The sequence below is a fragment of the Molothrus ater genome, chromosome 1 (assembly GCF_012460135.2).
Source record: "Molothrus ater isolate BHLD 08-10-18 breed brown headed cowbird chromosome 1, BPBGC_Mater_1.1, whole genome shotgun sequence".
Taxonomy (NCBI): Eukaryota; Metazoa; Chordata; class Aves; order Passeriformes; family Icteridae; genus Molothrus; species Molothrus ater.
The window spans coordinates 20,615,790-20,643,688 of NC_050478.2; the positions used below are offsets into that span (position 1 = coordinate 20,615,790).

Here is a 27,899-nt window from a genome sequence, read left to right on the forward strand (position 1 = left end):
CTTACATCTGAGATCAAGAATTTTCAGAAAAAAAATCAATATTTTAAAATTAGTTTGAACAATTACCATGCTGGGGTACTTGCAAGAAAGCAACTAATTCCTGACAGGCATAGGTGTATGACCCAGGAAAAAAAAGTAAAGAAGAAATAAGATAAAAAGAAGAGTGACAAAAATGTGAACTTCTCAAAACTCAATTTCGTTACCAGATTCATGATCCCAGACAACTGCATATAAATTTTTTTCCTCCCACAGATACAATCTTTTATGATTTAGAAAGCTCATACAACAGCAACTTATGGTCTTAGTGAAAAGGAATGAAGGCAATTTAGAAATGGCATAACTAGACATAGAACATGCAGCAAGGCCTCTCTAGTTTCAGGGGTTTAGTTAGTTAGTTTTAATTTTAAGTGAACCAGTAAGACTAACTGCAGCTTATCTGGTTTCTCCCACCTTCACACCTGCTGTGGGAACAAAAGGAAGTTGCCCATTCACAAATGCCATGGATAACTGCACTCTGCAATTTACTGGCTTTCAAATGATTGGTGAATAAATTGTGTAGGAATAGGAAAACTCTATTAAGGACTCACTCTGAGATGACAAGGGCATTTCCACAAGTCCTACCAACATGACAAGTGGCTTTATTTTATTTTTACAGTAGAATGGGAGAGGATGTAGGCATAATTGTAGCAAGACCCCTGCTGAACTTCACATCATACTGGGTAATGCAGCTATATAACTCTTATTCCTTCAATACTGTGTAACTTGTTTTGATGGACTAAGCAAATGCATTTTTTTCCTTTTTACTAATGGCAGCAATTATGGCAAACAGAAGAGAATCTTCTGGCACTGCCGCTTTCCTCTATGATATTAATGTGATGTGTGCACATTGTATAATTACAGCCATAGGCAGTATATTGACATATGAAAGAACTACATTTTGCATGTAATTTGTGTAGAATTTCAATACATAAAGTATCTTTGCCAATGTAATGCCAGGGTGCTGTAATAAAAAATGTCAGCACTTTAAAATTACCATAGTCGATTAAGCTTTTTTTGACCACATACCAATCTTAGCAATATCACATATATTAAGGTTGCTAATGAATTAAAATAAATTAGTATTACTGAAATTATCTGAGTTACATGTATAGTTAGCATATATATATATATATATATATATATATATATGAAACAAATCTTGTTTTAGTTCAGGATTACAAAATTCACTTGTTAGCAGAAAGTTTTCCAAGACAACCTGGAAATCTATTTACATTAACATAGAATAGCATGAAAGAAGTTATAGATTACTATCCACTCTAGGCCAGCAAATCCTCGTACCTTTTAAGAAAAATAACACCTTACAGAATTAAGGTGACATTTATTGTCCTAAAATATTACTGTCATGAAAAACTGTTTTGAAATTAAACAAAGGTGTTCATTTATATGGAAAGTGTGATCTAAAAATGATTAATTGCCTCCATCTGACTACAGACTTCCCTCACACAATCTCTCTATTTTCTATCTGGCTGTGCTTAAAACAGAACAGAAAAAAGAAAACCAAAATACATTTGGATGTAGGTATAACCATCAAGACTATTCAGTGATAGCAATTCTTATCAAGAACTTAGAAAAGGAGATACTAATATCTTGGGTATGAAAAAAGGAGGTTTTGTAAATATGAATATAATGTTGCTCATTTTTTACTTAAGGAACACATAGGTAAAAAAATGTACTTGTATTTATTGTTCTTAGGAACATTAGAAACCTAACTTCTATGAAGGTATCTGAACATTAAAGTACAGCACCAAGTCAGTTTCAGTTATCACACCTCCTGTTATACTAAAGAGATGCAGAAATCAATTTCTAAGCTTTTCACTGCCTATTGTATGGTTTTGTTCTGCAGTATTATCAGACTGTTTATGTATATTGTTTCTTTCTTTTGTTCCTTTAGTTTTCCAAAGAAACTGGGCTCAAAAACTGTGTTGATCTTACTAAGAGTGTGTTACCTGATGCAAAGCACTTACAGTTCTATGATGTATGAACTACTGAATTATTAATTTAAATATCCCAAATGAAATATCGTGTGGTATTACAGTATAGAACACTAATATTTCAATGAAGAAAGTAGAGTTCAAAGTTGAAAACCAACCTTTTGAAAATTATACTGTTCACCTTGCAGGAAACTGACACATATTGTATGTTGCATCTTTTTAGCCATTGACTTCTGACCCCAGCATACTGATTTTTTTCCTTTCCTGCTGATACCCATCAACTTTTGCTGGAAAACCACTCAAATGTTCTTTATGCACCTGCATATTTTTTTCTTTACATAAATATTCATAAAATATTTATAAATAATTTTTACTATTAGAGAAATTGAAATAAGTGATTACTCACTTGTTTTTTTAAACTATGACTCAGTTTTCAGTTCTAAAGAAATTCTCACAATGCAGAAGAGTAATTTCAGGCAAAAGCCTGTTGTCTGAGAGATAACTCTTTCTCAAGGTCTTCTAGTCTACCCCCCAATAAAAGAAAAATATATAAGTTTCTTAGGCATGAATACAAGCCAGAATGAAAGAAGAGAGTTTCTTTTCATCTCTTTGTCTTAAATTCAGGAAGAGTGTAAGTGTACCAACAGTAAGAAGAGTTTACAGAATATTTGACTGATTAGATGGGCTTCAAGTAACAGATGCTGAAGCAATAAAGCTGAAAAGGACAAAAAAAGGGAAAATCCTAGAATGGAAGAACAATGAAAGAACCTGTATTGATAGAAAACAATTCAGCCAAATACAAATTTCACTGTATGACAGTGACCTTACTTCTACCTTTATTAAAACTACTGACAAACCACTATCTCTCCCCTATAACCTGGTATATTCATTGTTCAAAGGCTTGGTAACAAGAGTGCTGAGAAGGAAGTTCATGATAAGAAATATTTGTACTTTATGAAAGAAACTTTTTCACTTTTAAAATAATTGTTTCTCTCTACATAACCATACCAGTAAATGAATACCATTATTCACAATAAATGTACATATGCAACCATTGGATTCTAAAGTAAATGCTTGCTTTTCTCTAAACTATAAGAAAATACAAAATCAACTATTATTTTAACTTTGCAAATACAGTTTGAGTTAAACACACCATATATCCTTGTAGAATTGTTCTATCCAATTAAGGAACAATTGGTTTTTTATCATAAAAGGACACACTGCTCATTCTGCTCAGTGTTGGCCATAGAATTCTTTGTATCACTAGCTCCTAGAAAAGAATTGTTGTAGGCAGCTGTAGGTATCAACTGTTAGTTCAGTGGCCAATCCACCTCCATTGGTTACTGTAGCCTTTAATTTGAATTAGGCTGCATATATTTTGGTGGGTCTTTGGCACCTATAATTTTAGAAAATCCTGAAATGCTATCTTCAAAGCATTATGCTAAAGATAAGTTCAACTTAAAGCTAACAAATTGATTGAAATGAGATAAAAAGAGCAAGAGTTAGAAATCCACACAAGTAAGCGTAAGTTCCGTCTTAAAAAGTAAACCAGCAATCTGCAGCACAGTGACAATTTGGTACCAATACTCTCTCTGTGAAGATTTTTCAAGCCTTTCCTTCTGCTGAATAAATTCTTCCAAAAGTACAGAACTAAGATTTATCTTCTCCTTTGCTCCTCATGTCTCTCTACATATAAGGACAAGAAAAAATCTGTTACCAAAAAAAAAAAAAAGAAAAAAAAAAAAAGAATTCAGGTAGTCTTGAACTGCAGTCCATGCTAACCCCTTTCTAAGCAAGTGGTTGTACTCTGATTTAGCAGCCAGCAAGCTCTCATGTGTGCTACGGATTTATACTGAAGGGCTCAATGAGAGCAGCTTGTGAATACTGAAAACAGAAACTTTCCTGGAGCTGAGGGTCTGCTACAAGCAACTTACCTGTTTAGTATGACACTAACTAGGCCTCCTGCAGCTCTGATTTTGCTGTGGTTCTTGTTCCCACACCATCTTCCACACACTTGGAAATAGATTTTGAAGTATGCAAGAATAAAGTTTATTCTAATCACCCTTTCCCCACTGCCTTTCTTAAATATACACCCCCACCCCAAGAATTTGAAAAACCATAATTATAAAGTGTAATCTTAATTTTCACATTTTATTCAGATGAATTTAAAGTGAGTAATTATTAACAATTGGATAACCTTTCTTACATTTAACAATATACAATCTGCAACCCAGTGTGAGGTTCAAAGTAGCCAAGTAGAACAAGTTAATGGCTGGCACTCATAAGCTAGAAAAAGAAAGCCTAAGTGGATTAGTATGCAGAGCATTAGGGCATTGAAGTAATTTTCAAAATTAACTCCCTACAAGGAGAGTTGGGGGATTTTTTTACCAGAATTTAATTTTTTTTAAAAATGGGTTTTTTTCTGCAGCAACCTTCAAAAGAGGAATCAGAGGAAATTTTATGTAAGAGGAAGATAACTAAGTCTCTTCATAAACCAGTGACAAAGCGAAGAAAAAGGGTAGTGTGAGTCTGTATGCACTTTCAGATAGATGGACAGATCCAGTACTGGGTTTCCTCCCCATCTTCTGAGTGATGATTCACTGCACTGTTTCTATCCCTGCTTTTGTGGGACATGGAACTCTTCTGCAAATAAATTGCCAATTGAAGTCAATAAATGACACTGGTATATTGGCTAACTTCACACTTTTCTGTGTGTGCATTAACTTCAGTTTTCTCTCTTACTGCAGCAAGAAATCTGAGATACACCTGCCAAAGACTACTGTCACTGAAAAAGGAAAACATGTGCATGAGAGAGGGAACAATAGATGCCACCCCATTTCCCTCTGGCATGTTATCTCTTCTTTAACATATTGATAAAGCTGAATTAAATCTTTCAGAATGCAAATTTCTAGCTTTTTGTCAACAAATCAATTCTTTAAAAATCTACAAATTTTACAGTAAAGCTGACTCCCTTAACCTTCCTGCAACTCTTTGGTCTCTAATCTGAATATTTTCTGTAAAAGCATAGCTACAAAAAGCCTTTTAACATATGCATGGAAACCACTAATTGTCTTTCACCCATGCTTTTTAAAATGAGAAAACACTTTGCAACCTTTATTATTCATAACTGAGTGTAGTCTTAATTATTTATCTTTTCTCTTTCTTTTATTTTCATTTTCTCCCCTCATTTAAAAAAAGAGGGTTTTTTTTTTTTCATTTTCAGTGTCATCTCCTGAATAAGTGAGGCCACAGCCCACAAGACCTGTGTAGTTAAGAGAGGTCTTATCTAAATTTGCAGTACATGGAAGTATCTGGATCATCCTAGGATCCCTGTACAGTCATTGGAGACTGAGGCATTTTAGGAGGCAGTTTGTCAGGCCCATTCCACACCAAGATTTGGATGAGAGGAATTGCACTGTAGCCTCTGTAATTATAACATCCTTGACAGCTAAAAGAGCCTTGAGAGATTTTCTTTGCCGTAGACATCTGTACTATTAACTACATTTTGCCTGTTAAATCCCTCCCTATCCCTGTATGAATTCCCTCACTCCTTTCACCCCAGTAAGTTATTAACAATTTAACCACTTCTAAATATATCTGACAGAAGAGCAAAAATATCCAAGATTCCTGCAAGTTTTATGCAAAACAAGGGCTAGAAAAAGCATTTTACTAGTACCTTCATGCAGGAAAGCTGCAGACATAAGACTCAGCTATAGACATGAAATAAACAAAAAGAAATGCTATGAAAACCATAAACGATGCTATTAAAAATGAATCCAAAGAAAAGATCCAAAGCCATTGTACAGAAACATCTTCATTGCATCTGATACTTGTTTAATTTATAAAGGCTTTCCAATATTTTTATATTCATGAAAAAGAATTCACTGATTGTGAGGCAGTATAACAGGATGTTGACCACTAGAATGTAATGAAGCAATCCCTAATAAAATGCATCTGTGGAAGAAGCAATTTATGATTTCAGGAAAAAAAAAAAGTCCATTTGCTAGTTGAGAAACAGATCTCATATGATTTTTTTCAAAGAAAAATACAAATTTTACAGGGTAGAAAGTTCAGGAATCTTTTTGTGACGTGAAAACCACAGTAATTCAAGCCCAGAAGTTAGAAACTATGTATGAAAATAATTTTCTCTTATTAATGACAATAAATGCTGACATCAACATCATCAAGAAGACATAAAGGATTAACTCAGTTTTCTTTTAGCAGGTTTTTGGGGTTTTTTTTACTACTTGTGCTACACTGTATAAAAGATTATAAAAGTAGGCATGCTGCACCATTTTACTACTGCTGCCCTCTGCTGCATGGAACAGTTTCCACGTGTCTTCATTTCATATTAAGCTGGTGAATGACTAGTTTTAGAGGTAGATGTTTAAGTGCATATGCCAGATTGCTTTTGTTTATTTCTCTAACTTGCAATGAAGTTTATTTGGCAGCAGAGGAATTAGAATTTTACAGTAGGACTCAAAATTGTCAAAGTAAATAAATTATTATCAAAGATGATATATGATACAATGAAGAAATATATTCTCAATTTTGTTTTGCAAAGTATATTTGCAATTTTGTTTTGACTTACTTCAAGAGATTTTGACTCAATTAAACATGCTGCAATATTCATGACATTAATGTTAATGTCTTTTTAAATGTCATCTCTCAATGAATGTTATAAATGAGGAGGCAGTAAGAACAGAAGATCCAACATGAACAATCTATGAACAGTCTACAGTACAGTTTGTTCCAACATTTCTCTTTCTTACTCTTTTTTTTAAATCAATCCATCCATCTGTACATTTCAGAAGAAAGTGCTACTCTTCCATACCATACTCCCAACAATAATAAACCTATTATCTGCAAAGATGTGACTTGCACTGCCGGGTAGCCCAGTCACATTGTGACATAACATAGCTTGGAAAACACATCCTCAAATGGGTACACATCCAATTACTCATGCATTTAGCTAATAAAATGCATAGACAATTATGTGATGATTGACACAGATTCTTAACAATATCCTAAAAATGAAACATTTTTATTTTTACAGCACAAACCTTAGCTTAGGTACATCAGTAATTTAGCCATATTCACAAATTATGAGGCATGATTTTTTCTTCCTGTGCATTTTCTGAAACATCCACGGTTTTGTTGAAAACCTCACAAAAGTCCGTGGCTTTTGTCCTTTTTATTCTGTTTAATAAGTATTTGCAGTATTTTAAATTACTTTTTGACTGGAATAGGCACAAGCTCCAAGGCATGGAAGAGAAGGATGGAAAGTGAAATTCCTATTAAAGGAATAAGCCAGAGCAGAGGACCATAAGGGCTAAGAAAAGCTCTACTGGCCTTAAGCATTGCTTTACCTTGCTCAGCATTATATTACAGCAACAGAAAATGCTATTTAGACAGTTCATGCAAGCCCAACACTGTCTGGGGTTCATTCCCCTCACATGCAGCACATGCAGTCATCAGAATGGGCTGTTAGAGAGCACACCCAAGATTGCTGCCTATCATAAATGCTCAAACATTTTCCACACATTTAGCTAATCCATCTTGCCACTGCCTTCATAAGATCCTGTACTAAAATATTTTTGAAATTCCCTACCTCATGGGTAAAAGAGATTTTCTTTCATCCCTTTAAAGTCAATTTCCTCTTAACTTTTCCTTAGTGAATTTTTAGCATACTATAAAATTCAATCAATAACAGTTCTGTATCCATTTTATTCACAACCTTCCTGATTTTGTGATCATTACCAATATCTCTCATCAGCTTTTTCCAGTCCAGATTTAGGTACTTTTCTTCTAGTTTCTCTCTCATAAGAGAGTTGTTCTATCACTAAATTATTTTGCTTTCCTTTGTATCCATTCAAACCCCATGTGCTTCCCATTTCAAAAAATACTCAAGATGTGAGTAGGATGCTACACTCCTCATAGCTGAAATTGAATGTACTTATGTTGGGCTTTTTAGCAGAAGACTTTTTCCCCCTGTATTTCTAAGCCAGTACTAATAACAAGTATTTGATTTAGTTTATCACTTTAATATAATACAGCTCCTGGAATCATACTGTTTTGTAGGTCATCTTAACATTGGTATCAATGCATAAAGTCAGTAATCTGCAGTAGTTTTCACTGCTCTCCCACATGTTCTGCAAGGTGCCTGGCTCTAAAAAATCAAAAGAAAAATTTGTGCACAGGTGGGGAGGAGGTAGATGAGTATAGCATGATGGCCACTAAAGTTTATGGCTAGTGAAGGTGAGGGCAGGAAAACACCTACCTTTCTTTCCAAGAGTCCTGTCTTACAGTATATGCATTGCAACGAGAAGTTACAAGGAGTTACCTCTTGCTGCTGACATGGGAGTAAGCTCTATGGAGTCACCTGGTGACTAGTTAAGCATTTTACAGGAATTTATTCAAACTACAAATAAACGTTGCTTGAATTCACCAGATTTGCACATGAATGATGCATCTTTTATTCCCCAAGAAATCTTGTTTCTAAGCTTTTTCTTTGTGTCTTGGGGCTCATTCTCTGTGAGCCACTCCTGACGCTGTGCCTGATGCACCCCAGGACACGGCTGGCCCTCCTGACTGCCAGGGCACTGCTGACTCATGTTTAACTTGTCATTGTTAAATGGCAAGCTAAATGGAATCATTGTTGCACTTAAGAAAATATCATGTCCCCATATTGAAACTATTAAGTTAAACTGCTTACTTTGAAGCTGTTTGCAAAGATATAATTTTCCTTTTACGTTATAGTCCTTCAGATTTCAGCTAGTTCTGTATAAAGACAGGATACAGTCTAGTTTTGTTTTCTTCTGGCTTTTTTAGCAATACAGTCAATTTTCAACAGACAAGTCAATTGAAAACACCATTACTCTAAAAAGAAATTAAACAGTCTAAGTAGTAATTCATGTGAAACATTGTCTTCATTTTTGTAGTGGCTGCTTTCAGGTGCTCTTACCACACCAGTAGCATGCTATACTGGAATAATTTATTGAGAGTGTTTATTTGTCAGATAGTGAAACAGCATGTCATGCTGATAAAGGCTTGAGGAATGCTCCACAAATAAGGAAGTAACCACCCAAGGGAGTTTAGAGCTGTTACCCATTGCACCAAGCACCCAACAAAGCTTCTTTGATTAAGATTAGTCTAATACTCTCCAAGATCTCTAAGCCTGTACCTAAACAGAAAGTGCCTAAACTAGGAAGTGCTGGACATATGTAGAGACACATCCTACCTTGTCAATCCTGGCTGATTCTGTTGGCTGGGGCTGCTAGGGGAATAGATCCACTATACTACTTCCAATAATCACATAGTTCAGCAAAGAGCTGCTGTGGAGGGACCCAGTGTGAGCGAAGAATAGATAAATATACTAACTTCCTTTGGAGACTCAGGTACTATTCTCTTATTTTCAGCATGATTCAGGTGGTGTTTACAAGAGATGGGATAGCTGAACTGACAGGCACTGACACTGGCAGCTGCAGAAGCAGCGCTGCATGTTGGGAAGGATGAAAGTTTGACAAGACAGTCTCACAGATATGTATGCTTGGCAGAAAGACTTTTGAATGTCTATTCGTCTATTTGTCTGATGAACGAATAGAGATGGAAGCAAGTTTTGATATAGAAGAAAAGAATTGCTGAGCCAGTCTTACTGGATAACCAAGGAGGCAAAGGGTATGTTAGTTAGAAGGGGTTTTTATGACTTAGAGCAAAGGATAAACCCACCTCAAACAAGAAAATGTTTTTACCAAGCAGAAAGATAGCACAGGCAAACAAGTCAGCAAATGTTGCAAGTAGAAAAAAGATTTTCCACTGCAAGAAAACTGAAAAACAACTTCTAGCTTAAACTGTAATGTACTAACTTTAAGTGATTGGAGTATAGTAACATGAATATAGTAATTATAGTAGTTATGATAGGCTATACATAAAAGTTAAGGTATAGATTGGTTCTATTGTATTAAGATGCTCAGCAAAGAAAAGTACATAATGCATTGTAACCAAAACCAAAGGGTCTCCAGGCCTGCTTGCAGCTGGAGCTGACAGCTGTAGGCACAGGCTCTGTCACCTATGACCCTGGACTGCTGTAACATCTTGGACTCAATAAACTGCATTTTGAAGAGCCACCTGGAGTCCCACATCTCATTCAGGCTCCTACAGCTGCACACAAGAGCAGACGTGCCTTGTCACGGCAATGTGCCCAGGTGTGGCAGTACTACACACTAGTACAGTGGGCATGCTACCACTATGAGGTAACATTGCTTGAAGGTGGTAACTTTGAGCGTGTACACCAAGCCAGCCTTTGTCCTGTCAGGCTGCCTAAAGCACAGTCCTTGCCTGTATAAGCAGGCAAGGACTATATATATATAATATATAATATATATTAGCTGATAGCTTCCTTTACAGTCCTGCTGCTCTCAATCATCTGTATGAGAAAATACTGTTGGTTTGGCTGTTGACTGAGAAAATACTTTTCTGTTGGGGATGCACTGGAGTCATCACTGATGACATTTTTAAGGTTCCATTCATCAAGAAAATGGCCATTTGTGCTTTTAGGTCTGATGTCTTCTTACAGTAGCTACAACATAAACCACTCTGTAACAGCACACAATTCCAGCAGCTCGAAGAGGAATCTGGCCTTATTCAACTGCAGGAAACTGAACAGAAGATTTGTTCACTTGGCCACATCCCATGATGTTTTATTTAAATATTCCTATCAAGTAAGAGATTTAAATTTCAATTTCTAGCCTTAGCTATAACTCAAATTGGGAACACATCCAGCATACTGCCCAAGGCTGAGATTCTTAAAGTGATGTGCAAAACACCTCCATAACTGGTTAGTTTAGTAAAGATGATAAGAATAATTTGATAAGAATGGAGCTCTTAAATTGTGTATCACAGAGGACCATACATGAAACATTAAGGATCACAACAGCATAATAAAAAATATTACCAAGACAAAGAAATCATTAGTTTGATTACATATTACTGTACAAATATGGAAGACAGCTGCAATACTATCACTAAAACCTACCAAGCTCTCATTCTTAATATGGTAATTCATCTGATGAATATTAATGAACTCTAACTGATAGGGATTCCACAGTTCATTTGTCGGCTATGTGATTTGCAACATTGCCATAAAAATCCAGACTAGTAGAAAACATCAAAGAAAACTAACAGACTGTGCAAATTTCCCTTCTTTCCAGATTGTCTCCTACTCCCTATGCAGCAGTTAAGTACTATACTGGAGATTCTGCTCAGACTTAAATTCAGGTCCTTTTGAACAGAGAAAGAAACAGACCACAAGAGAAGTTTATCCTTTAGAACTATGTCATTTGCATATTTACTTTTTTTCTGATTCATCACAGTTTAGAGAACTGGACTTAAAACTTTTGCTTATAAAGATGGCACTTTCAATTATCCATAACTTATCTACTACAAACATAAACTAAAGATGAAACAGTAAAATTACTGAACATTCCAAGTACTACACCTGTAACCTTGCATAATGATTGTTTAATCTTGGCAGTAATTCTTGATTACTTTCTTCTTAGTTTAATATAAAGTGTTGGATTAATGTTTAATATAGGAAGAAAAGCCCTTCTAATGAAAATTAAAATGTACAACTAGATAATAAGTGATTTTTACTGTATAATTTTAAAGTATTTCTATGTCCGGAAGTTATTAATTGGTGAAATCAGTCATCATAGTTTGTTACCACAGTCTTTAACAATGTTTGTTTTAATAATAAATTGTGGGATATGCACACAAGGTAAAATCACTGAAACCTTTGCTGAATTTATAAGACCGTAATGGATTTCCCTGACAAAATTTGCATAAGTGCAAGATATGCCATTCCAAAACCAATTTAAATACAGAAAATAACTCACTGGTTGGGACTGATATTTGCCTTGAAAAATCCATCACAAAAGATGTATCAAATTCCTTTGAGACACATTCTCAAGGAAAGAAAGATAAAAGTACATCAGCTAGATGCTCACAAATTATTGGACTTGAATCCACCAATTCACCTCCTCTATCATATTTCTGTAGGGCTCCAGTCCTGCCAGTTACTGCATGATGTGCAGCACAGAGCATTTTCCTAGAGTAAGCAGAGCCTACACAGGAGCAGAAATAAATACAGTTTGTATTAGGCATAATAGCTTACATTTTCAACAGCAGTGAGTTTCAAAAAATTTCTCAGGAAGCAGCTGTACATGACTACAGGCTCATTTACATGTAGCACTCTTATGTCAGTTTTGAAAGTGTTATTTAAACTGGTTTTGCTAAAGCTGAAAAAAAAAATGTTAAAGTATAATTTGTTGTAAACTTCAAAATTTTGATTTTAAACTGACTAAAAGTCAAGTCACATTTTAATGAATATGAGTGAGTCCACAAGGCACACATCTCTGAACAACTGATAGGGTGGCTGAATGGATGGTGGTTGGAAGGCTGCTAACTTGAAAAGCATTATTAGTTGCCCTATCCTAGGTCTTTATAGGTTAAGCAACTGGCATTCCAAGCATTCTAAGATTTGAGGGACAAAGTATTTCCAGCATGCTGCGCAGATAAACACAGTGCTGGAAGTTCATTACTTAGTCACAAAGCAAGATTAAAGGATATTTTTAATCTAAGTGAGAAGGAATAAAAGGCCCATGAAAGAAAAAGGAAATCTTGCAGGAAATAAGAGCGTATTTCTGAAACAAAGCGGATGTTACAAGAACAAAGAAGGGAGACAGTTTAATGTGTTTCTCTTGTTGATGGTAGTGGAAAAATATGTAATCTCTGCAAAATGATCAAAAGATATGGTAGACAAATAGCTTGACATGAATTGACTCAGATCTAAGTCATACAATCTGGTCTCTGATTAAAGAAGGCAATTATCATGCTGTTTTCTGACCTTGGAATCCATTAATCACTTGTGTTATATAAATATGTATTTGCATACAAGCAAGTTGGCATAGCCCTACATACTGGCTAAGCATCTGAACCAATGGAAAAGTATCTGTGGAATCACAGATCCATAGAATGGTTTGGGCTTGAAGGGACCTTAAAGATCATCTAGTCCCAACTGCCCCATCATGAGCACCAGATCAAGTAAAACACTCAACATCTTCAGAATACCAAACATATGGATTTCTACTCATATTCTGAGCTCCCACTAAGCACTAGTATGGAAGTCCTCAAGATAGTCTCTTAGTAAACAGAGCTGGAAGTCATCCCAGATGACATAGCACTTTCAGTGCTACAGAAAATGTCTTTTTGCTTGGCAGTAAAATCTATCTCCATGAATGATTCCATACAAATAAACAGGTCACATTTCAGGCTTGTTTTCAAATGCTGGAAAACCATTATATAAGCAAGCATAGAACTTGAATGAATATTTTCTGCAATAGAATACATCTGGCAATGTCTTATGAAAACATACATTTTCTCTTCCAAGACAAAATAAAACATCTTACTGTCAGAATTCCTGACAAAGGAAAGTTAGCTGAGTATTTCAGACAGTAAAGAAGCACTTAAAAGGAATCACTCCAGTGGATACATGTGAGAGAGAAATACATTTTATAGCTAATGTTGCTAATTTTAGCTGCCACTGAACTTGTAGTTTATGTTGACTTTCGTATCACGAAATTTAGTTTCCATTTTATTATGTCATAGCTCAGCAGTGGAAAAATTTTCTGCAGGTATCCATACTCCAGTTCTAGTTTTGGTGACCACGAATACATGTGAGTCATCAGTAAACACCATCACTACCTCATTCTTCCAGGTGATTTAGGACACTTTGAATAGGGTATGATCTATATTCTCCATATTTATTGGGTCCTTCCAGTAGAGTTGTTAGGCCTGATCTTCCAAAATAAACCCCATATCTACTCTTCTATAAGTTAATATAGCTGTCTCCTAATTCTTTCCTTATTACTGTTTCTATCAGTCTACAGAAAATTAGATCAGCCATCTTAAAGTACTCAGGAAACATAAAGCTTGTTTTAGAGACTGGCGTAGTATTTGTGTCTTGCTATTCCTCTGGCATTGGTAATGTTTTCAATAAGAGATTATGCAATAGAGCAAACAGCAATTTCTAGTTCTTTCAGAACAACTTTTAGGATTCTTTTAAATTTTTTTATTAATATGTAAAATTTGAGGAGAATGTAATTAATGTTAGAGTGACCTTCACCCAGTACAACACTTACAGGGCCTTGTGTTCTTAGGATGGATTAGCCTTCTGTTGTGAGATTTCGCTACAAAAAGCAGAGATGGACATGCACATGTGCTGTCTACATGACTACCCACCCATACATTAAACATTGTGCAGATAACTGAATATTCTTAATTAATTTGAAGTCTCTCAATCTGTTGTAGTCAATACTACCTTAGCAAACAGTTTAAAGAGTCAACAAAACCAGAAGTACTGTTTGCAGTTACACTGATGCTCTCTGATGTGTCAAAGCCATATTGCTTCTAATTGCAACTCCACTTCCTCAGAAATCTGTAAAGAAATAAATGTACCTCATTAAAGTCTGAAAAAAGCCCATAAAAACAACACAATGGACAGTTACTGAAAGACAATAAGTGGTCATTTACAGAAAGACAAGTGATGCAGTCAGCAAATATCTTCATCCTGACATTATGACAAAAATGTTAGAAATAAAAGTGACCATATTTATATCCCCAAGAGGGGCAAGTCTGGTGTAAACAAGTTTCTGGAATAGAGCCAGGAGAATTCCTGTCAGTTCTGTATCTCTAATGATAATAAGCTAATGTTCTTTGCATTTCTGTAGACTTTCCAATTTTAAGACTTAAAAGCAATTACCTGATCTTGATAATGCTTCTATGAGACAAACACACATTATGCCTTTATTAGCAAGGGAGATGGAGGCACACAGTTTTTCATTTACCATGTAATGAGCTGCTAACCAGAACCACCAGTGAATCACTAACACATCCTCTGTCTGTTGCTAATATTGTTTAAACTGATCCTAATGTCATGTATGATGACAAATGCCTACCTAGAACACTGCTGTGATGGTCCTACAAGACTCATGAGAAGGGGGGTAAAAAGGTAGAAATGAGAAACTGAAGAAAATTACCATTATTTTACTAATTCTGCTTCACTTACATATTAACATAAGAAAAATTATATATACAACCTTGAGCTAGAAAAACAGACAATTTTAGCTGAGAGAGAAGATCGGGTCATTATCTCATTTGTCAACTAAAAAATTAATGATGGCTCTGAAGCCGCTCCCTCTCATCCCCAGGGAAGCTCATTCCCTTGGGCCCAGGCCGTGCCTCCCAGGGCCTCACGCGTCCTGCCAGGACCAGCCCGCGCTGGGCACATCCCGGACACGGCGAGCTCGGGGATTCGCGCCTGCCGAGCAAAACTGCCCCCGCCGAGGCTCAGCTGCTGCCCTCGGCCCCGGACAGCGGCAACAACCGCGGGGCAGCCCGGCGCGCCGGGGCCCGGCCGGCGCTGCGGCTCCGCTCGGGCTCGCTCGCTAGATGGCGCCGTCGGCTGATGCGGGCCCCGGCCCCGGCCCTCCTCTGGCCTGCCCCACCCTGTACCTTCTACCCTGCTGTCCCCTCCTCTGCCCTGCGCTGCCCTGCCCGCCTGTACCATGCTCTCCTCCTCCTCTGCCCTGCCCTCCTCTACCCTCTCTTCCGCTCCTCTCCCCTCCCTTCTTCTATCCTGCCCTCCCCTCCGCTCCGCTGCCTTCCACTCCTCTACTCTGACCTCCTCTGCCCTTCCTGCTGCTCCCCTGCCCTGCCTTCCCCTCCTGTACGCGCCTCAGCGCCATTCCCGGCCCCTGTCGGACTCGGAGCCCCACACAGCCCCGCTGGATCCCGCAGCTCCCACAGGCAGCGGGGGAGGCCTTGCAGTGCTTGAGGGCAGCGGGGCCGCTGCTGGCGGAGCGGCCCGAGGCGGGTGTGAGGTGCGGGCCCTGCAGTCCCCGCGGGATGATCCCCGCGTCGGGAAGGCTGCGGACTTGGAGCCTGCGGCTTAATGAAAAGGAGAGAAGAGAGAGGGTTCGGTCTCACGTGGCTTTGGGGCACTGTTCCTTTTTGAGGCTTGGCCGAACCGGACGCCAGCCTGGCTACCTGGGCAGAGGGAGAGGATGGCCAAGCCACCGAGTCACCCCAGGGTGGGGTTGGAAGAGAAATCGCAGAGTCCAGCTCCTGGCACCGAGCGGGGCAGTGAACATCTCCCAGCCTGGAGACCCCACAAGCCCGCAGTGCCAGCCAGTTTCAGACTTGGAGGCACCCACCAAACCTGGGTTCTTACATTGTTCACAAGACACAGTCTCCAATGATCATTCCTCAGCCCAATAACCAGAGCAATGAGAGACATCTAGAAGTACTCCAGAATGGGGAGGATCCTTCACTTGCTTTGCAGTTCCAGGAGGGAACAATAAAAGCTTACTTGTCAGCTGGTCTTCAATGAAGCCCTGTCCTCAGTGTGTGGGTCATGGAATATTGGGATGCCAGTGTCAACTTGTCGTCTGAATGTCAGTGTGGGAAAAAATTTCTCCATTTTGCAAATACCTGGACTATACCTAGAAATACCTGGAACCTAATTCAGACAAAGTCCAGAATAATGTAAACCATTCAATTTCTCTTTCTATTAAAAAGGGGATCAAGCAATGAAGTTGAACAATTTCCTCTGAATATGTAGCAAAGTTATAAATAAATTACGAAGTTAGGAACAGCTGGGAATTGCAGAAACCCACTAGTGAGTGGACAAAAGTAATGTTCAGTTAGAAAAAAAAGTCTTGTTCGGTTATGCTTGAGTGCTAAATGAAAATAAACTGTATCATATGTCAAATTTCAAATACTCTTTCTCAACCATAAAATTTGCAAAATATTCTCAGGTGTTTAACAAAAGTACTGAGATTATTACATGAAGACCTTACATTTAAATATCTTTCTAAATGTGTCTTCCAAACTGTGGTAGATTCTTCTCTCTTGTGGAGAGTTTGGGAAATGGAGTGAGTTTTCTCTTAGAGAACCCTACAACTATATGACAAATTAGGTAACAGCAGTCACCAGTCCACTTTCCTTGATGTAAAAAGAGGTACTGAAAAGCTGTGGTGTAATACTTTGATCTTCTTCTAATGTTTCAGTTTTGAACTTAATACTAAAATCACAGCAGGGAAAGAAAATTAGGGGGAGAAGAGAGGTGCTTGTTAAGAGAATGGTTCAAAGCTGTGCCAGGAAAAGTTCAGACTGGACATGAAAGGAAATAACCTAGATATTGGTGGTAATCATCACTGCCAGTAACTGGAAGCAGTTGGCTGCTAAAAGATATCTTGGAGGGTGAAAAGTGAGAAACCAATGTTCCTTTGAAAATGTTTTAAAAATATTTATTGAGACAAAATTTATGAAAATGGCAAGGTTTGGTAAAGAGAATAAGTTGGGGAAAAGGAGAAGAATGTAGCAATAAGTTAATTTCATAGAATCCTAGAATGGGATGGGGTGGTCCACGACTTTCTGGGCAACCTGTTTCAGTGTCTCAGCATACTCACAGTCAAGGATTTCTTTTTAACATCTAATTTAAACCTGTCCTTTTTAAGTTTAAAGTCATTCTCCCTTGTCCTATCACTACATGATCTTGTAAAAAGTCCTTCTCCAGCTCTCTTGTAGCCTCCTGTAGCTAAGGTGCTCTAAGTCTCCCTGGAGTCTTCTCTTCTGCAGGCTGAGCAACCCCATCTCTCTCGGCCTGTCTTCATAGCAGAGGTGTTCCAGCCCCCTCATCATCCTGGGGGCCTCCTCTGGACTTGGCTCAGCAGGTCCATGTCCTTCCTGTGCCAGTGACCCCAGAGCTGGATGCAGCACTCCAGGTGGGGTCCCACCAGAGAGGAGTAGAGGGGGAGAATCACCTTCCTCGCTCTGCTGCTTCCACTTCTCCTGCCCAGGGCAGGTTTGGCCTTCTGGGTTGCAAGGGCAAATGGCCAGCTCATGTCCAGCTTCTTATCCACCATCCCCAAGTCCTCAGGAGGGCTGCTCTCAGTCCATTCTCTACCCACCTGTATCTGTGTATTGGTGCAAACAATTTGAAAATTATTTGTTAATACAGTTCAAGTAATGAGCCATTTCTGATCTCTTTTTGCCAGTGGAACATGGCATCATTTGAAACCATTAGCTGTATAATTCAGAAATGTTTCCTACATTGCATGAGGACAGTGTTGGGTAGAGTGGCTGAGATACACAAATATTAATAAGCAATGATATTTAAATGGTAGTTAAAATTTATCTATGACATTATATATCTATGCCATAAGACTTATTTATGGTATTGTGAACAGAAATGGGGCTTACAGAAATTAAAAATAAATTCTGTCTAGATTTAGCTGAACTAAAAATTGAACAATTCTTGGTAAACAGCAATTATCAGCTTAGTGTCAAGATCATGGATACAGAAGGAAAGAGATGGGAGAAATATAAACAGAATATAGCCAAAGCAGGTGCAGTGATTTTATGGCAGTCTGTGCAGAATAGGAGAGGAAACTTTTAGCAGCAACACTCTGTATGGGACTGAGCAGTACTTTTATGCTCAGTTTTTCTACTCTGTGTATCAGTGGTGGAGACAGAAGTGGCAGAGCCCTCATTTCTGATGCTCAGCACAACTTTACCTTCCCAAGGGTTCACTGGTGTGAGCACATCAGTAGCTGCTCAGGGAAACAGTTTGGTGTGCATTAAACACAGAGATTGTATCAAGATTATAAGCAGACACATTTCACTGTTTTTTCACCTGTCCTGGCACTAGGTTAGGAAGTGTTTATGGAGGTACCAAGGCAGATGCTTGCCTTGGAAGTTTATTTGTAATTTTGTAGGAGCTTCTGTCTATGTTCTTAACATTTGCTTAAGAAATGCTACCAGCTCCGTCTCTATTCTGAATTAGTATGGAAAATAAAATCAACAGAATTTTTTTAGTTTGACAGATGCTTTGTTTCCAAAAGCAATGATTTTCAAGACAGGGGAAAAAATCTACGAGGAATTGTTTTGATAGAAGTTTTCTGAATGGCCTGGAGCTATTGATGATGACTGTAATCAACTAAAAGCTATTAGTGTGTTTTGTACAAAATTGCATAAGATATCAGTAAAGAAGTGGATTCTGCAGAACTCATTTACTGTGAGATAATTGTTTTAGACTTTGTGTCAGTGAGTCTAGAGTTCTCTTCAGTCTCTAGAGCAGATCAAGTAATTGCACCCTAATGTATCCATCCTTCTGTGCTGACCACATTGCTGACCTTGGGTGAGTAGTTCAGTTAGATATGGCTGCATTTTAGGCATCTACATTATGTGAGATTAATTCCATCGCCTTCAGGCTCCTTAGATAGCTGAGCCTACATATGAAAGAGATTATGTTGTCATCGCAAGTGGTAATGATTAAAACCGGGGAAAATTGGGCACCATTTATTTATGAAAATGAGAAGAAAAATCCCACATCACACACATTAGTATGAAATGCATCAGTGCTGAGGTGTCTTCTCCACTCTGAATTTAATTTAAACAGCAGCATTCACAATAGGCAATTTTTTTCCTATTCCTGGCACTGAACTGACAGGACAGTGATTTTAAATATACAGGACTTTTTGGAAAGAAAAGAGAAACATACAAACAACTTACTTGAGCAGAAATACTGAGATTTGGGATTAAGCATGGTAAGGCCTAAGAGCCTTCTTTGTTTTGTGGAGTTTAACTGAGTGCAACCCAGCCCTCTTCTGTGTCTGAGCAGTGTGTGAGGTGTGTGGGCAATGTCTTATTCATACCCACTGTCAGGTCCAAATGAAAAATGCAGAAAAGTCTGTGCTCATATGCATTGATCTCTTCCCCAGTGGCTGTTCAGTCTTTGAGAGACCATAGGCTGAATTCTGTGTCCTTGCTCTGGCACTGCTGTCCCATGCTGCAAACAGCAGCTAATGATGACAGTGGCTGCCAGGTGTGAGCAGATCTGGTCAGGGCTTTGGCTCTCAGCTCCTGTCCCCAGGTGTGAGCACCACTGCACTAGCTCACTCTGTACTCACTTAGTTTCACTGCTGTTCTCACTACAATGCTCTCTGTCTTTCTCTAGGAGGCATTTTGTATCAGGCTCTGGTCTCTCAGTACCTTGCAGGGGGATCAGCAACATACTTCATGTCTAGCCTGTGATCCTGTTCAGTTTTTCTTCAGTCATGATGTTCAGGTCCAACTATAGAGTAGCTGGACATAAAAATATACACAAATCAAAATATTTTCATGTGATAACACATAGAGTTGGTATGCAGAGCAGCCTGACTGTTGAGCTCTCCAAGCTTCCTGCGTGGTGGTGCCAGGCTTCTCTGAAGGTCCCAGAATTAGCAGGTGCTCCCAGGTGCTGAATTTGGTCACCAGAACACTTCTGTCACAAACTCCCAATTTTTATAGTTAACTTAAAAATATCTTAAAAAACCCAGTCTTTTCTATTGCATGTTTCCATTTTTTTTTTTTGGAAAGGTAACTTTAATTTAATAAGATTCGCTAAGCTGGGCATAAACACAGTAGGACCAGCAGCATGTATGTTTGCAAACATAGACCAGGAAAAATGCTTGCCTTACTAACTCATCCAAAGGGCAAGCAGAACCCTGTATTCCCAGATATCTGTAGTACATACCAGGAAACAATTTTATCTCTAGTCACCTCCATGGGAAGCAGGTGTTGTTTTTCTCATTTGCACAGTTTTATGCAAAGCTCTCACAGCTATTTCCTATTTCCTCCTGAAAATGGCAATGACTTTCTTTATTGCAAGGAATATTATAGGACTTACTATAGTAACTTAAGGGATTGTTATCTCTGAAGGCTGTTATCTCTGGGCTTTACAGTGTTCAAATGACATAAATTGTAAAATAGACTCTTGGTTTACTTAATTTTTAGTTCTGTTTTAAATAACCTGTGGATGGGAGTTTTGTGTTTGGGTTTTTCTGGTGGTTTGGTTTGGTTTGGTTTGGTTTCTTTCTAACCAGGTCTTTTATGTATGACATTACTTGGTTTAGTGAGAGAAGGAAAGCCACATATTCTTCAGTTATTTTTCTGTTTCTGTGATTGGTGAGAGTTGTTTACCAGCTTAACCAAAGGTGTAGAATAATGTCTGGAATAATGTGTGTCCATCCAGCAAAGGAATGCTGGGGAAAATTGAACTCTCAGGAGGAAATGTTACCAGAGGTGACCCATATTTCAAGATAGCCCTTGTTAAAATATCTGAAAGAAGTATTCCTGGAGGAAGGGGGTACTTCCATTATAAGTAACTATCAATAACGTTTTTAATTAGAAGCCTTTATTGCTTGATAGATATCTAGAAGAAATGTAAATAATAGAGGTAATTCAAATGTGTTCTCAAGCTGCTCAGGCATAGACACAGAAGTCCTGGTGCAGACACCTGTTCCACTTATTCCAGGTATTTTCTTCCCTCGCAGAGATTTTTAGTGCGGCCACATCTTTTTGTCAGTCAGAGTCTGTAAGCATGTGGAGTGAGCAAGAAGTTCTCACAGAGGGGCCAAGGGGCCAAAGAAGGAATCTGTTGCCCAATACATTCATTTGGTAGAAGCTCCTCTGCTCTAGTCCTGCTCCTCCATATGACCTTCAGTGTTATTTCCACATGCCCTCTTGTGGCTTGGGGAAAGGTGTTTCCATTTCTCAGGAGGGGTGATGCATGTCTTAAATATGCAGAATGATGAACTGCCCCCTGAGGCAAACCCTGCTACTGTGTACAATGGAAGAAAAGCTGAGAATGGTCTAGGCAGCACCTTGTCAAATGAAATCACAACAAAAAAGAAGGAATGTATTTTCAAAAAGTATGTCATTGATTTTATATCTCTGCACTGAAGAATTACAGAAAGCACTATAAGACAGCCATTTATTATACATGCTTGGATTTAAAAAGGGGCAGCTCTGTATGCTAAAAGAATCATTACTGAAATAAAACCCAATGGAAAGATCATCTCCTGTTCTATCTTTAATATTAATTTGAACTGCCAAAAAATAGAGGCATTTGCAGAATACTAGAAGAGTGCATGGCCGTAGGAAATGGCATAATTCAAAAATTTAGACTGGAGGTAAAATTAAATGAGCCTCTTCAAATTTTTACAATTTTCTGCCTATTTTTTTTTTGTAAACAAATAGTACTTAATGCACAAATGCGGGTATCATAACAATTTTTACATTAATTAAAAGATATATCATAAACTATGAAGCTGAAAACCTGAAATGAGCATTTTTTCATAGGTTGGACTTGATGATCTCAAAGGTCTTTTCCAGCCTAGTTCATTCTGTGATTCTGTGATTCCCATCATAGTCTAGATACCACTGTAGTAACACACAGGGAAAAATAATTTAAAGTAATGAGTAATGACTTCCCCTGTGTGTAAAAATGGATAATTTCTACACTAAGCTAAATAAAGTAATTTTCACATCATTAATATCTGTCGGATTTTCCCCATAACACCTCTGGAGCCATCTTTTCAGCCATGCCCATTTCTATGAAAAACACATATACATTCCCCAGACTATACAACTCTGTAACACTTTGGAAGGACTTTTGAAAGATGTGTGTGTATTTGAGAAGAAAGGAGACTATTGCATGGGTAGGAAAACACAAAGCTGGGGTAAGATTTCACTGATCTATAGCCTGGTTTTTGGTAGTTGGATCACATGGGCATTTGGTCAGACTACGTGTCTGAATGTTTGTCTTTTATTTGAATATCCACAGTTGCTTCTGATCCACTCATTCTGGTTGAAATATGTGGCAGGTTTTGTCTTTTCCTCCTCAAGCAGAAATAAATTACACTTCCAGCTCCAATTATAGAAAGAGCTAGAAGAATGAACAGCCAAATGATGCTAGCAGAAAGTACTTTCTCCGTTTTCTTTTCTGTAAGGATATACAATGGAATAAAGGTTAAAAGATTTCAGAACCTAGTAATAAATTCTTCTATTACAAGAAAGCTAAAAAATTCAATGTGCACGTAGATTATCAGTTCAACATGTGCTTTTGTTTGTTTTTTTATGAATACCAAACAAAATATAATTAAATCTGATCAAAGCCCAATTTTAAAAATATAAACATAAAATTAAAATGCACTAAAGTAAACATAAGTAAACATAAAAGTAAATAAATATTTACTTCAGGATAACCTCTATATCCTATATTGAGATACCAAGTAAAACTTTATGCACTTTTTATTTTTAAACACTCTCAAAACAAATACAGTGAAACTATGTAATTCTATTCATGTTTTATTTTAGCATGCTCTTATTATTCTACTTAAAAGTAAGTATGCTTACCTGTATTTTCTGTTGACATTTCTTTGTTTTCAGGAGCTTTTGAAAGGAAAAAAAAATGTTTATTCTGACTGCTTTTTTAAAAAAAAGGTATTTCAAAGTTCCCGAGTACCAGTGTTCCTGGCGATTCCCCCGAATTCATACGTTGGTGATGGTCACTCTTCCAGAGGGATGGAACTAAGCATGTGTAAAACTCTAGTAGGATGATTTGGTCTTTCATCCTAAGAGCATCTGATTTCCTCCGTCATTATGCCCAAAACAACATGTAGAGACAGATTTCTGTTATTTCAAAAAGTGTTTTCAAATATGTTTATTTCTGAGAATCTCCCCACAGTATCCTTACTTATTTTAAGGTGTTTCCTGAAAGGAGGTCTTCAGTGTTAGCAGTGCATCATGAGCATTTTACCTGAGCTGAAAAGACTTTTCTATTGTTGTAGCCCCTTCTGTCAGAGGCAACTATTCCATGTGGATGCAGTTCCTATCGTAGTTGCTCTTCTTGAACTTAGCGGGTAATACAAAGGTGAACAGAAATATGAAGTTTAACCAAACAAAATGTCCATGTTCTGTACTGCTTTGATTTAATCTCAGTTGGTAAACTAATTTATGCATTTTCTTACAGATGATAATTTTTTCTATCAGGATACTAACAGTATTTTATTAAACATGCTACCACACTGTAGATAAAGAGTGCCACAAGAAGGTTTGTGCATGTATTCCTGTAATCCATCAGATCAGTGGTTAGTAAGGAAAAGAATCACCAATTACAGCATTTCTACAAGACAGTTTGCATTGCACTCATCAGAACAAGATTCTGTTTGAGAATACATTCAGCTGAAAGTAGACAAAGTGTTGCTTTTGAGCTTAGCTTTCACCTAAACTCAGGGGCTGAAGTATTTATGATGGCTGCACAGTGCTGATGGTAGTTCTAGAGAGTGTAGGGGAGGTACAGCCTTCTGAGAAGGCAGTTGGAAGCCATGTGGGGCTTGCCAGTATTTAGGCAGCCATTAGAGTCAATTGGTTTTGCACACAGACTTAGAGTATTTTACATTTCTGTGTTGTACAATGAAAATACATTATTAGACATTATTAAACTTAAGATATTAGAAATACTACTTACTTTTAATTTTTTTACAGATATATCCTTTTTTGAAAGAACAGAGGTTGGTATTCCAGGAGCCAGACAATGCACATAGTTCTCCACAGTCTTTAAGCCTTTGATTTGATGGTTCTCCCAATTGCCAGTTGACAAAATCCATTGCAGATTTATCTGTCCATACCCACTGTCCTAATATTAAAAATTAACATGTATGTATAAAATACATGGATCTAGACAAATAGAATGTGTTGTAATGGAGAAAACAAAAATTTATAACATGCATAGCCAGTTAAATGTTTCAAATATAATTTTAAGCATATTTAGACATAATTCGAAATAAACTTTGTGTAATTTTTATATAAATAGATGTACTTTTAAGTGTACAAAGTTGATTTCTTTTTAACATAACATGAAATTTCATTTGATAGGATAATGTGATTACCTCTGTCACTTTTCTTTAGCCCTACCCAAAAGTTCAATGATTTTCCATGGAGTATCTTAATGGTTTCTGACAGAAAGTTTGCTTCACTATAGCCTCCTACCGATACCAAATCAGCACCTGAAAAAATATTAAGGAACACATCACAGTGCATCTTTTTCTTAAAGCTCAGGTCAATAAACACATAGAAGATATGCAAAAGTATATAAAAGACACCAACTCTTCTATATTATTCACTAGTCTTGTTGTTGGTATTGTATCACTGTATGGTATTTCTTTTTAGCATAACTGTGTGTTGTATGGATGCAAAGCTGCACAAAGATATGGATTTTCTGAAATTTTCTGAATTTTTTTAGTCTTTGCTAAGACTAAAAAAGAAGAACAATTGCTCTCCTGCAATACTTTTTGGACAGGCCTGACGACATCCCAGATTGTGGTGCTAGTAAGCTGAATCAAGTACATGTGATGTAGTCACCACCATGCTTCTTGCCACTACAGCTTAGTCACTCATTGGTGGCCGGGCAGCAGTTTTGGCAGTGCCTGATGATAACAGGTTAGGTAGGGTGTGTCAGCAGATGGAGGCTGCAGTCCAGAAGATGTCCAGATGTTGATTTATAATTGCCATATGCCCTGGCATTGGAAATACACAAAGCTGTGTTGGGAGGACAAGGAAATGACCACCTTCCTGGCCTGGCCAGTGGGTAACAGGCAGGCAAATGTGTAGGAATTTAGAACACAGAGCAGTGTCCAATTGTAACCTTTCATCCTGGTTATTAGTGTAATGTTTACTTTTGGTAGTAATGATGTGATTTATCTTTCTACAAAACCACTCCAGGAATTCTGTTGCCAAACAGCTGTAGAGCAAAATGACTTTACAAAGCTATTTTTTCTGTTTACTCAGTTATAGGTCAATGTTTTCAGATATATGAGGAAGTGCCTTTGGAAATGTAGAGAATGTTTCTTATTCTTACTCACACTGAAATATGTGTTGCATTGCAGCAGTTCTCAGAAATGTGGAGCAAAGTGTCTTTTCCCTTCCCTGATGAAGGTACTGCTCTTCTTTCCATGGAGGCAGCATGAGGCTGTTCCAGAGCAGGAACTTCATGGCTGGGTGTGTTTTACTGGTTCATGAAATATAAGCAGCTCCTACATCTCATTTGTTGTCCAGCCACTGAGATCCACTTAATGACCTGTGCCCTGTAACTAACAAACGCGACTATCCTATGACTTTGTCTCCCGGATTGCACTGCATGTGGAGTCCCTTTTGCTTGGGGAAGGGAAAGCCAGTGCTGCAGCCTGTGCCTTAGCGGGTCTGTAAAAGTGTTTATTTCCCTATCTAATTATTTTTTTGCCATAAAACTAGTAGGAATTTAATATTTTTGAGATACTCCTATTTCACCTGATATTTGAGATATGAGATGCTGCTGTCTCTGACAAAAGTTACGTTTATTGTGCGACAAAAGTTACGTTTATTGTGGAAAAGCATGCTCAGAAAAGCAACCAAAAAAAGCATTAAATGTGAAGTTTTAAAGTAATTTGAGGTTTGCTTAGCAATATTATCCATTATTTTATGTGTTTAATTACATCATCAGTCTTTCTAAGCCTAAACACTCACCTAGTCGGGCACATTCATCGTGAGCTTGAGACCAACTTCTTTTCTTGGAGGCCTCAAAGTAATAGCAGTGACCAGAGAAAGGTATCCAAGATTTGTGTCCTCTTGATTCAGGGCATTTTCCAGAAGTTGTGGGGGTTCAGTAGGGGCCATTACTGGTAAGAGATCAAGTAGTTGCAGTCCAGCTATTTTTTATAACTTGTCTTTCCCTTTATACTAGTATGACAAAACTAATGTTAGGTTTGTAATTTTAGAGGAAATTAAGCCTGTTCTAAGAAGAGCTTGAATATGATTCTGACTTTCTGTTTGAGACAATATTTTCCTCATATTTATTTATCAATGTGATTTGACCATATCAAAACCTTATAAAACCTTACAGTAGAAACTGTGATTGTGAGTGAAAGTGTTGGTATAACTAAGCATAGCTTGTAGGACTTTATTAAACTGCATCCTGAATACATTCCGTGGTGACTTATATAATAGGAAGATTTTGGATGGGTAGATAAGTACAGATGGAATGTAAATTATATATTCTGCCAAATTACCTTTTCTTCCTGTAAGTCTTCAACAGTCTGTTGCTTTTCCCTAAGGAATACTTAGCTCTAAAATGAGATTTCCAGAATAATAAAGTGAAAAGAGACATTATATATGATTTTGAGTTTTTTTGTCATATTAAAACATCTTAGAATATAATTTGTCATGTGACTTATGATTGAAGACCTTCCATAAAGTTGAAAAATGCAAGAATATAGCTAAAATTTGCGTGTAGCATGTCAATATTTATGCTTATTTCCATATAAATTATACAAGATTGTGTTTTCCAAGGGATTATTTACTTCATCTTTGTGCTCACAGGACACATGAAGCTGATATATTGTTTTTGACAGATATAAGTTCTGTCTGTTCTTAGCAAGCTGTAGTGATGGAGATTTGCTGATCTGTCCAGAATATTTATTAAAGACTTCTGTACTGATAAAATCAGAATGTTTTCCTTGCTGTATTTAAGTCTGTTACCCCTTTCCAACTCATATCAGACACATAGAAAAATTAAATTACATCCTGTATGGCTCATTTTTTAATATTTAGTGTTGATAATATGGTTTCTCATAGTCTTTGGTATCTTAGTCTTTTGTCCAACTCCAATCTTTTCTTTAAATTATTGTTACCCAGTGATCTGAAAACCCAAGTTGACCAAGAAGCTTTTCAAACTTTGGTACCCCAAACTGGATACAGAATTTCGTATAATGCCTAATAAAAACAGAATTTATAGCAAGTGAATTACTTTTCCTAATAGGATGAATAGTTTAAAAAAGTGAATATTCAATCCTTTGGTTGTTAGGCTTTTGTTAATTACTATGAATCAATTAACTTTTGGAAAGAATTCATGTCAATATTTAGAACTAGTTAGGTAATCCTGTCTTCCTGCATACTGGTGTGTTAATAAAGCATTTTTGCACTGGCTTATTG

At 37.4% G+C, this 27,899-nt stretch overlaps 1 protein-coding gene across 1 annotated transcript in view; it reads right to left on the reverse strand.

Annotated features, from left to right (window-relative positions):
• Positions 1–22,540: 22,540 nt before the first annotated feature.
• Positions 22,541–27,899, reverse strand: part of LOC118701842 (macrophage mannose receptor 1-like) — a 30,912-nt gene continuing 25,553 nt past the window's right edge. Inside the window, 6 exon segments of the mRNA XM_054517019.1 lie at positions 22,541–22,875; positions 23,289–23,324; positions 24,403–24,570; positions 24,824–24,940; positions 26,436–26,558; positions 26,561–26,587. Of these exon segments, the coding sequence (XP_054372994.1) occupies positions 22,676–22,875; positions 23,289–23,324; positions 24,403–24,570; positions 24,824–24,940; positions 26,436–26,558; positions 26,561–26,587 (671 nt within the window). The 3' untranslated portion in view covers positions 22,541–22,675.